Genomic DNA, 11,617 nt, shown 5'->3' on the forward strand with positions numbered 1-11,617 from the left:
TTGGTTTCCTGGGGCGAGCAAGGTGACGGATACAGCACACACCAGAGTATCTGAACATTAGGCACTAGCGCTACTGCCCTGGGTAACATTGTGGATGTCTGGTTTTGAGCTTCCATAGAATCTGCTCCATTTAGCAGCAGTAGTCTCAAACAGATTCTCCTGTGTGAGAATGGGATTCCAGCTCCACAAGGTTTGTGCACTGACCGCTCCCACCACAGTATTATGGTCAAATCCATGGGTGGGAGGTAGGCTGATGAGAATAAGGGCAGAGAATTTTCCTCTTGATCTTGCATTGCCTGTTACAATGCTCAGCACAGCAGCTCTGACTTTCGGCTGGTTGTAGTGCAACTAGTGCCACATGGTCATGGACAGTTAGGTCAACCGGACAATGTCTTTTTATTGCTCTTGTGATATTCAATATGAAGCAATGACTAGCAGAATGCTTCCTTGTCCTTGTTTGTTATGATCACATGAGTGCTCAGTCAATGCTGAGGACTTCATGTCACCACCGCCAACCTTACCACATAGGGAATTGTAATGAAAGTACTCTGATATTGACTGTAAGGCATAATTGCATTAAGATGTCTCTTGCAATCAATTACTTGACTAGAATGTGGAAAGTCACATGGCAGAAGTCACCAGAGATCTGACAGGAGTAGACTGCTGGGCTGACCATGCAGACCAAATTCCCAATGTGCTCTCACACTATGCAAACTTCTATGCCAAGACATTAAAACAACACACAGAAAATGCTGTTGGAACACAGCAGGCCAGGCAGCATCTATAAGGAGAAGCACTGTCGACGTTTCGAGCCTGACGAAGGGTCTCGGCCTGAAATGTCAACAGTGCTTCTCCCTATAGATGCTGCCTGGCCTGCTGTGTTCCACCAGCATTTTGTGTGTGTTGTTTGAATTTCCAGCATCTGCAGATTTCCTCGTGTATGCCAAGACATTAATTTGCTACAGCATTTCTTGTTAAACTGTCACATAATTGCATGATAATTATAGCAGTCTATATTTTCAAATTAAACTGGACAGTGAAAAGTTAAATGTTTGCTTCTAGCCATTATCACACTTTCAGGGCATTGCCGTGTTGATGTATGTAATAACTGCTGTAATTCAGATGTTCAAAATAGCCTGCACAAGTAGCATTGTTGTCTTTCACTTGTGTTTGTACTGTTCTACTGATCTGAAACTGAGATTGCAATTTGCATCATGCATCATGAAAGAGATGCTGCTGGCTGGGAAACAGACTCGGAGGCCTGGCCAAAGGACCCTGCTGTTATTGCAGAAATGTGTGAAGTCCCAGTCTCATATGTCATTTTTGAATAAGTATTTTGAGTGCCTTATGGGACTGACTTCGCCAATAAAAATATCAAAGAAAGTCTGTGATTAAATCTGTAAAATTGATAAGTGATCCAACCAGTTGCTTAAATCTGGTTTGAGAGACACTTGGAGATAAATGCCAATATTATGAGAAACAGTGTTAATACCACCTTCCACTGGGGCTCCCACCAGAAATTCTATGATCATCCATCTGGTTTGGGTCTGTAGTCATTAACACTTGTGCTTAAAAAATGTATTTATCTTTGCTTTGACCAAATCGCGACAGTTTTCTGGAAGGCTGCGGATTCGCATTAGTCTCTAGATAAAAAGAACTTCCCAGCATTACTGCTGAATGTTTTTTTTTGTCACATCCTCTTTCTTAGCACTCGCATCAGATCTACCTGCCTATCTATATATATATATATATATATATATATACCTACCTTCAATATCAAGGGACTATTAGCCTGTCTAAGCATCTGATCTTTATAGTTCGCCCCAATTCATTTGAGGAAAAAGTGTCCTATGCCCTCTTCAAAGCCACACACACACAAAACGCTGCAGGAACTCAGCAAGTCAGACAGCATCAATTGACAGAAATAAACAATCGACGTTTTGGGCCAAGGCCCTTCATCAGGGCTTCAACAGCTTTTTGTGTGTGTTGCTCAAGATTTCCAGCATCAGCAGAATCTCTTGCGTTTATCGCTTCGAAGCCGTCCATGGTGCTGAACTGGGACAAAACTTTGCCATTGTTATATCAAAGCCTAATCAAACATACAATAACACAGAGATATCACCAGTGTGTAAGTAAAGGTTGATACTTTTGTTACGGCTGCTGGAAGCTGCTTCTGTCAGTGGTGGTGCAGGTGATGCCTACCTGTCCGGGTGAGTCTGTCGAGCCTCTCAACACTGGCCGAGGAGAGGCGACGCACTCTGGGGCTGCTGACAGGAGTGGCTGGGTTGGAGAACTCTGAGTCTGTCTCGGTATTTGCATCCTCCCTGAAGAGCAGCAGCTCCTTGACGCACTTGTGACAGACACTGTGCTGGCAAGGCAGGATCAGGGGATGAGTGAAGAGCTCCTTACATGATGGGCAGATCAACTCCCGTTCAATGTTTTTAATGGGAACCTAAGGAGAGAAGAGAGAGATTAGAACATAGAACTGTTGTCATGCCTGCAGCCCCCTCCTTTGTGAGAATCGCAAGATCACTATTGGGTTGGGTCAGGGGACCCAGGAAATGAGAGAGAGACGTGCAGAATGCCTCGTTCCCGGCAATGTAAAGTCACGAGACATGGCCATTGTCTCTTGGAGACACATTTGTGGATTGAGATGCTATGCTACGTGAACGCCCTCAGGCAAAAGTGGGCTGGGTGAGAAAGAGATTGCATCACCCCAACCTGATTGACATCTACAACCCTGCAAGTCAGGATAAAAGAGGGGCTGTAGGAACAGCCCCTCAGACGCACCAGAAGAAACACTAGCAATCCCGTAATAGCGGGAAGCCATTTGAAGGAGGCCACGTGCGTTCAGTCCCGTTGCCTGGGATTGGTGGCTGGTACCACGGAAAACGGCTTTTAACTAACAATGGGGAAATCAATTCCCCTGACTCAACGGATTGGCATCATAAAAGACCTGGGCAAGTTTAAACCGTCTCTCTTAAACCCAAAAACGCTGCAGCTTGAATGACAGTGACTTTTATATTTCCATCGGACAATACATTATCCCCTAGACAACGATAGAGCTATTTCTTATTGATTATTATTATACCCGCGCTTTTAGAGTTAGTATTGACGAAGTATATTATCTGTATGTTTGCATTGATATTATTTTGTGTCTTTTTATCAATAAATACTGTTAAAAATAGTACCATCAGACTTCAACAGACCTCTCTATCTTTGCTGGTAAGTGACCCAGTTACGGGGTACGTAACACTGTACAGCACAATACAGGCCCTTCAGCCCATGATGTGCCAACCTTTTAACCTATTCTAACTCTTCCCTCTCACATCACCCTCCATTTTTCCATCCATCTGCCTGAGGGTCTCTTAAATCTCCCTCCACTACCATCACCCCCGGCAGTGTGTTCCATCCAACAATCACTCTATGTAAAAATCCTACCGCTGACATTCTAACCCCCCCATACTTTCCTCCAATCAGCATAAACAACACTCCCTCAAATTAGCCATTTCCGCTCTGGCTCTGGTTGTCCACTTAAACCCTAAAATTATCCCTTCTCATATTAGCCATATCCCCCTGGAACAAAAGCTTTGGCTGTGATGCCTTTTATCATCTTGTACACCTCCATCAATCTCCTTTGCTCCAAAGAGGAAAGCCCAAGCTTGCTCAGTATTTCCTCATAAGACATGCTCTCTAATCTAAGCAGCATCCCGGTCAATCTCCTCTGAACCCTCTCTAAAGCTTCCACATCCTTCCGTAACGAGGTGTCCAGAAACAGACACAACACTCAAAGAGCAGTCTTACCAGATGTAACATTACCTCATGGCTCTTGAACTCAGTTCCCCGAAAACAGAGGCCAACACACCATTCGCCTCCTTAACTACTCTATCAACTTGAGTGGCAACTTTGAGAGATCTATGGATGTTCAAAGTAAGTTTATTATCAAAGTACGTACACTACTGTACTAAGACTTTTGCACAGTACTGTACTAGGTACTATATATTTAAGTGGACCCCAAGATCCCTCTGTTCCTCCACAATGCCAAGAATCCAGCCATTAACCCTGTATTCATCCAGCAGTGATCCAGTAAACTATGAGAATGCAAGTAGCATTGTGCTAATACCACTGTGCCATTTGGCCCCTCAAGTCTGCCCTGACATTTAATAAGATCTTGGCTGATCTATTCAACTCTTATTTGTGCAAATTCCCCAATCCCCTCTATACTCGAATCTTTCAAAAAGGTAATAGCCTCTTTTTTCTGATTTAGAGATACAACATGGCACCAGGACCTTTATCCCAACCAGCCCATGTGGCCAATTAACCTACTAACCGGTGTTTGGAACGTGGAGGAAACCGGAGCACCGGGAGGAAACCCATACCGCTAATGGTAGAACCTACAATCTCCCTACTGACGGTGACAGAATCAAACCCGGGTCGCTGGCATTGTAAAAGCGTCATTTAGTGCCGCCCCCAAAATGCTTCCAGGAACCTAGACTCCGCAAGCCCCTGGAGTAGAGAATTCCAGAGGTTCAGCAGCCTCTGCGAGAAGTTCCTACGCATCTACAGCCCTCACAGTCAATAACATTCAAGTCTTCCAGCTTTGATGAATATAGTTGAAGCAAATAATTGCAGATGCTGGAAATCCGAAACGGGTCAGTCAGTGTCTGTGGGCCAATGTGTTAGGTAGCCAACCGTGGAAATGCGGGAAAGCAAGTACTAAGCTGGAGAGAGGGATGGGGAGGGGAGAACAGAGGGAATTTATATAGTAGGACTCAATTATTATTGATCATCGAGAAAGTAATTTTAAACAGAAAGATGTAACTGCGTCAGTAGAGGAGGAAAGAGCGTAGTCATCAGAAATTGCTGAGTTCCAAGGGGCTAGTACGGAGCTGGGAGGAAGCTGAGGTGAGATTCGCTGTTCTTAAATTGGTCATTAAAGGTGCAGTCTAGGAGACCGAGGACGTCCCTATGGGAATGGGGCATTGAATTAAAGAGACCGGCAACTGGAAGTTCAGGGCGGCCCTTGCAAGTTGTGTTCAGCAAGTCACCACGGAACCACAAGTCGAAGAGAGTGGTGTGAATGGTAGGGGACGCAGGCCCCCAGTCGCTTCACGTCAGACCGCTCGAGCCTCACCACCCACACTTCTCAGCTCTTTGACCGGTTTGGCCCGGGGCTCGCTTCTTGCCGCCCATCCCTCTAATTGTCAGACGTGCAAACGTGGGGCAGCACCGAGCACGGTGGCAGCAAGTTTCCGAGCTGCGTTAAATGGGAGGGTCCCCCCCGAACCGACCAAGGACCAACGCTGGCCAGGAGAAATGCTGGGCTGCAGCAAGAGACGGAACCGTACCCCAAACTCTGTTTTAGCGCAGAAGTGCGGTCCGAGTCAGTACTAGCGGGACAGAGGGATCCGGGACAGAGGAAAGGTCCCATCTGTAGACGATACAGGGGATGCAGAGTATTTGAAGCCACCGTATTTGCACATTGTTGGGATTCAACGTGCAGAAATCCTCTGTCTCAGCAGCACACGCGCTTGGCTCCAGCTGGCGGAGGGTCGGACAAAGCGCAGGTCTGGACGGGCGGAGTGAAGAGTCACTGTGTCATACTAAAGCCGTCCCGGACTAGCAGAGACACCTCGGCGACATACCCTCAGGCTCGGGGGACTCTACGATTCGGCAGACCGAGGGGCAGCGTGCAATGTCCCGAGAAAGAATAGGTGGTAGTCAGTGGAGCGAGTCCTGGGTACACCTGTAATCCACTCGGTGGCCGTGGACTCTCCCGGAGCCGTTCTAACGGGAGAAGAACCACCACCGATCCACCGAGCGATTGTAGGATTGCTCGCAGCTGTCCCAGCACCCTGCAGATGCAAGGGAGAAGACCGACCTCGTTCCTCCAAGCTACAGAGGGCATGTCTCCCTCCTCATAGTACCACCTACCTCACCACGGGAGATCCTGTCAACGATGAATCCGAACTCACTTATGTCGTCCGAATCGGACATGCTTGGGGGCAGCTCCGTGAGCGCCCTCGAACAGCTACTTTCTGCCCGTTCCAATGTGTCCTGGGGACAGGGGGCGGGTGCCAAGGGTCCGCTCCGTCCCGGCCGAGGGATCCTCTCTCTGATATCCCGGGCTCAGCCCGGATTCCACCGCCCCAGTCACTTTGCCGAAGCCCAGGCTCCGCCCACAGCGTCCAAGCCGGGGCGTGGAGTCACGACTGACCGAATCATGGCATGAAGACGAAGCGACGAGCCCCAGACAGCAGTCAGCTCCTATCCTCCCCTCAAACCCGCCCTGCTCATTTCACAGCGGAGATGCCACCAACGTCCAGTAGATTTGCGAATTAAAGTCATTAAATACTCTTCCCGGACAATATTAATTCCATTGCACCGGTGTCCCTGCCTGGGACCCGGGGCGGATTCTTCCCAGTCTATCAAATCAGCAAGTATTACAAGTGTAACCTAACTCACTAAATTTACCTGCGAGTTTAAATAATGGCCCTGCCCGCAGTTAAGAATAATGCTGTCTGCAGCTTGCCCGAGGTTAAGCCTCGGGCAGATGACGGTCAAGGTCAGGGAGAGGGAACGAGAGCAGACTCCCAGACATTGAAAAGTCTCCGTCAGGGGCTACTCGGAGCCTAACAAAGTGGTCGTTCCGTGAGGGATGGGGAGGGGGGCGGTGTTGAGCCTGCTTCTCTCGAGATTACACTACACACCACAAACACCGATCCCTCGGTTCGCGCCACGCCCGTCTCGCCACACGGGCAGTGAGGATGGCACACACACACATACACACACAAACACAGCAGAGACACCGTTCAATCAAAAACTGGCGGCCCTCTTCCTTAAAAAAAAAGACACTGGAGTAATTATCAGAATGAGTTGCCATGACGGCAGAGGATAACGAACGCAGCGTGGAGGTTTAAAGGGCTCACTTGGCGCGGGTGTGAACTACGCTCCGACGCTGGGCCGAGAACAGTCCTGACATTGTTCCGTTTATAGGATGCGGTTTGGCTACAATTCAACAGGTACAAACGCGGATGCAACTTCCAAAATAACAGTAATGGGACTGAGAGGTGCTGAGTTCCACAGGGCTCTGCGCAGAGGCTCCTGCACAGACCGTGGTAAAATAGTGACTGCTGCCGCCAGACAAAGCAAAATACTGCGGATGCTGGACAATTGAAAGAATAAATTGCCGGAAGCACTCATCGGGCTACACGAGATCGGCGGAGAGGGAAGTGCAGGGTACGCTTGGATCGATTACCTTTTGTCGGAACTACTATTATCGAAATTTACCGCGCAATTACACACCATTGTTTGTTGTAATCCACTCTCGCCATCTCCGCCTGTCCGAGCTGGGTGCAACATTTCACCAAGGGGTGTCTGACAGGAATAGGTTTACATGCTTCTTCAGTACATTGGAAGCCGGTACGCTCAATGCACCCTCGCCACCGTGAGTGTTTCAGGCGGAATCGATTAACGAGCATAAGATCGCATGAACTACAAAAGGACGTCAGATTCGCTGTTCTGAATCTTTCATTTTCAGAGCAGCATTATTTCTAAAGCGATCTTACGCCGTGCGACTCTGTGCCACTAGTAACTTAGCAAGAAAGTGGGCGGAGTACATATTCACTGTAAACTAAACAGTCACATGAATCCTGTCTGCCAGCTGAGATGCCAAAGTATTTATTCAATTATTATCCCCTGTTAAAAATTTCCTTCATTACAATGATACCGTGGGTTAATGTTCAGCCAGCCTGCGATTTGTTTTTATTTTCAAGCAGTTTGCAGCTCCCGTCTCTATATCAGCTCGTTTTATGATATGACTCGATCAAAATTGAACAAAAATAAATTAGACACCTAATATTTAAAACATAGCTGCGATCACATCGAATAGGAAGCAAACTGTCGTGGACTGGATCATGAAGAATAGAATTCAGCCCATCGAGCTGGTGATAGCTCAAATGGGTTGACCAATCGGTCCTGCTGTGTGATCTTTCTTGATTGTCCCGCATAGTTTGTCCTTTAAAGTGGTTAATCAATTTCCTTTTGAACATTATTGAACCTACTTGCACTCCAGATCACAGCAACTTGCCGAATGAAAGCTAATCTTCTGCTGTTTCTGTTTCTCTTTACAAATATCCTTCCCTGGCGTCCTCTGGTTTTAAGCAATAAAAAATGTTTCTTCTCATTTCCCATATAGAAGCATTATATGTTTTTAAACATCTTCATCTGATTTCCCCTTAACTGTAAGATGAACATCTGTCTAACCTTTGGTAGTGAATGTGCTTTTTAAAATGGTCTCTATCCTACCCAGACAAGTGTAGCCAGTTAGAGGTGGGCCTGGGTGGAAAAAGGGGACATGCTGGCGCAATTGCTTTCCTAAGGCCCTAATATCGAGGCTGATCTGCCCCTGAAGGCAGAGTACAGGGTTAACGGCAGGATTCTTAGCAGTGTGGAGGAAGAGTGGAAACTGAGCTCCGAGTCCTTAGATTTATCAAAATTCCCCAGAAAATTGATAGAGTGGTTAAGAAGGTGTGTGGTGTGATGGCCTTGATTAGTCGGGGGATTGATTTCAAGAGCCACAGGGTAATGTTGCAACTCTATAAAACTCTGGCTAGACCACACTGGGAGTACTGTGTTCAGTCCGGGTCACCTCATTATAGGAAGTATGTGGAAGTTTTAGAGAGGGTGCAGAGGAGATTTACCAGGACAATGCCGGGATTAAAGAGCAAGCCTTATAAGGACAGATTGAGCAAGCTAGAGCTATAGTTTTTAGAGAAGGAGGATGACATGTGACTTGATAGAGGCCTAGATAGAGTGGACAGACAAGAGACTTTTAGCAAGGGTGGATTTGGCTAATACTAGGAGGAATAACTTTAAGGTGATTGGAGGAAAGTATAGGGTGGATGTCAGAGGTAGTTTTTCACACAGAGGGTGGTAAGTGCGTGGAACAGGGAGTGTTATGAATGTACCACAGCTCTGAGGGGCCGAAGGGTGTGGGACCAGCCCCCTCCTTCCGGAGAATCGCAAGATCGCTATTAATTCGGGTCTTGGACCCAGGAAATGAGAGACAATGCAAAGGATTTGATCATTGTTCTTAGAGACACCTGTGTGAATTGCAACTCTATAGTACGTGCCAGCTATCAGGGACATGGACACCCTCGGGCAATGTGGGGTGGGGATTGTATCACCCTACCTTGAGTGAAATCTACAAATCTGCCAGTCACGATAAAAGGGGACTGCAGGAGGCAGTACCCCAGCGACGCACCAGACGGAGACACCATCGCTCCCGTAAGGACAGGAAGCTGTTCGGGAGCCACGTGTGATTTGGTTCCCCTAGCTAGGGAATCGAGTGGCTGATAACCCCGAAAAGGATTCCGAACTGACAACGGGGAACTCACGTTCCCGATTCCACGATTTGAGTCCAACAGGCTGGCAAGTTTATTTTCTCTCTCCAACCCGTGAACACCCAGCGGTCCCTTAAACGGCTAAAAGCCTTCATGAACTGGCGAGACTTTTTATATTTCCATCAGACAATAGTTTTACCCCTAGACAAACGATAGAGCTACTTCGTATTGTTGATTATTACTATACCCGTGCTTTAGATTGAGTATTGACGACGTATGTTATCTGAATGTTTGTATTAACCTTACTTTTGTGCCCCTTTATAAATAAAAACGTTTAGAAATGGTACCATCAGACTTCAGCGGACCTCTCTATGTTTGCTGGTAAGTGACCCAGTTATGGGGTTCATAACAGGAGGCAGATACATTATGGACATTTAAGGGCACATGGATGGAAAAATGGTGAGCTATGTGGGAGGGAAGTGTTAGATTAATCTTGGAGCAGGTGGAAAGGTGGACACAATGTCGTGGGCAAAGGGCCTGTACTGTTCTGTGTTCTAGAGTGATTCATCAGGGTTTACTCATGGGCAGTTAGGAATGGAAGGAAAATGGACTATCACTGTCAATGACATTCACATCCTGAAAATTACTTAAAGAAAAAGACAGTTGTTTTAGCACACTGCATATTAGACCCAGTGCTATGAAGAGATACGGGATGAAAACAGGCCCTTCGAACTATTCCACATCAACCTTCACAAACCAGATCTGAACCCATTTTATTGTCGCATTCCTATCAATGGCCTCATAGGTTCTACCTTTCACTTACACACTTGCAACAATTTACAATGGCTAATTATCCTACCAGCCCACAGTGTTTTGGAATGTGTGAGGAAACCGGAACACCTGAGGAAACGCAAGCATTCACGGAGAGAATGCGCAGGCTCCACTGTCAGAGCCGCGCGTCACAACCATACCGCTGTACCGCTGGGCTGCCCTTTAAGCAACATCGCACAAGGCAACAGCAAGGCCAAAGTCTATTTTACATTATTCTTTGTGTGCTTCACCTCCAGTTTCCCAATCTATGAGAAACCTGTCAAGTCATAAAGTAATAATGTGAACACATTTACTTCAGAATTTTATTTAAAAATATACTAAAAATTTGACATCTTTACCATTCTGGCTAAACGTGTCCAGTTCCGGCAACTCTTAACTGCTTTCTCAGTACAGGAGCAATATGTAATGTCTACATGATGTAATTATCTTATCGGGAAATTACTTGATTGGCAGTTAATATAATCTATTTATTTTACTTCCAATGGTGAGTTTAACAGGCATTTAGCATGTAATTCTATGTAAAACCCATGGGCACTCTCGATGAAGCCAACAGCAGAGCATTTTCTTGGGCTACTCTTCCTCCATATTTATGGCAGACAACTTCACAGTGTTAACAGGAAACATCATTCAGAAGCTATTATTTTTCACTTTCAAGTTGAATAACTCTTTACATTTTTGAAGGGGCATGCATGGGAGAATGTTCACACTAGACTCAGTGACCACTTTATCAGGTACACCTGTGCACCTGCTCGCTAATGCCAATACCTAATCAGTCAATCGTGTGGCAGCAACTCAATGCAGAAAAGCATGCAGACACGGTCAAAAGGTTACCCACAGCCCTCTATTTTTCCAAGCTTCATGTACCTATCCAGGAGCCTCTTAAAAGACCCTATCGTATCTACTTCCACCACAGTCAGCAGCAGCCCATTCCACGTAGTCACCACTCTCTGCAAAAAAAATTTAACCTCTGACATCCCCTCTGTACTTACTTCCAAGCTCCTTAAAACTGAGCCCTCTCGTGTTAGCCTTTCAGCCCTGGGAAGAAACCTCTGACTATCCACATGATCAATGCCTCTCATATCATATTGCCTGATAAAAATCACTTCTGCCCATAGTTCCTAGTGTTGAACTATTATTTCTAACCTTTTATGAAAAGAAATGTTATAAATATACTATTATTTCTTTGTATCAACCAGCTTCAAATGGATTAGCTGAGAGATTAGAAAAGATAGGGAAGTTCTCATGAAGCAAGATTTGCAGGGACGTTCAGAAAATAACACGTAAAGTCATTTTACTTTGTTATGACTGAAGTACAGAACAATTTGGCACTCTGTGATGGACACCTGCGGAAATATTAATGAAGAAAAGTTTGTCACAAATGTTGTTTCTGGAATATTCTGTGGTTCGGGTGAGTAAGAGTGATATGAGAGGTTTGTAACAAT

General features: G+C 46.1%; 1 protein-coding gene across 4 annotated transcripts in view; it reads right to left on the reverse strand.

Moving 5' to 3' along the window:
• The window catches only part of trim36 (tripartite motif containing 36), a 123,185-nt gene extending 115,581 nt beyond the window's left edge, over positions 1-7,604 (reverse strand). For 2 of the 4 annotated variants that reach the window (XM_073068701.1, XM_073068683.1), the window contains exons 1-2: positions 5,935-6,298; positions 2,203-2,452 (exon numbers count right to left, since the gene is read on the reverse strand). In XM_073068701.1, coding sequence (XP_072924802.1) covers positions 2,203-2,452; positions 5,935-5,997 — 313 coding nt within the window. In that variant the 5' untranslated portion in view covers positions 5,998-6,298. Of the gene's footprint in view, positions 1-2,202; positions 2,453-5,934; positions 6,299-7,305 lie in introns of those variants that run through there. The other 2 variants (XM_073068692.1, XM_073068710.1) reach the window with 2 other exon arrangements.
• Between the last annotated feature and the right edge of the window lie 4,013 nt (positions 7,605-11,617).

Source organism: Hemitrygon akajei, chromosome 2 (genome assembly GCF_048418815.1).
Source record: "Hemitrygon akajei chromosome 2, sHemAka1.3, whole genome shotgun sequence".
In the NCBI taxonomy this organism is placed as follows: domain Eukaryota; kingdom Metazoa; phylum Chordata; class Chondrichthyes; order Myliobatiformes; family Dasyatidae; genus Hemitrygon; species Hemitrygon akajei.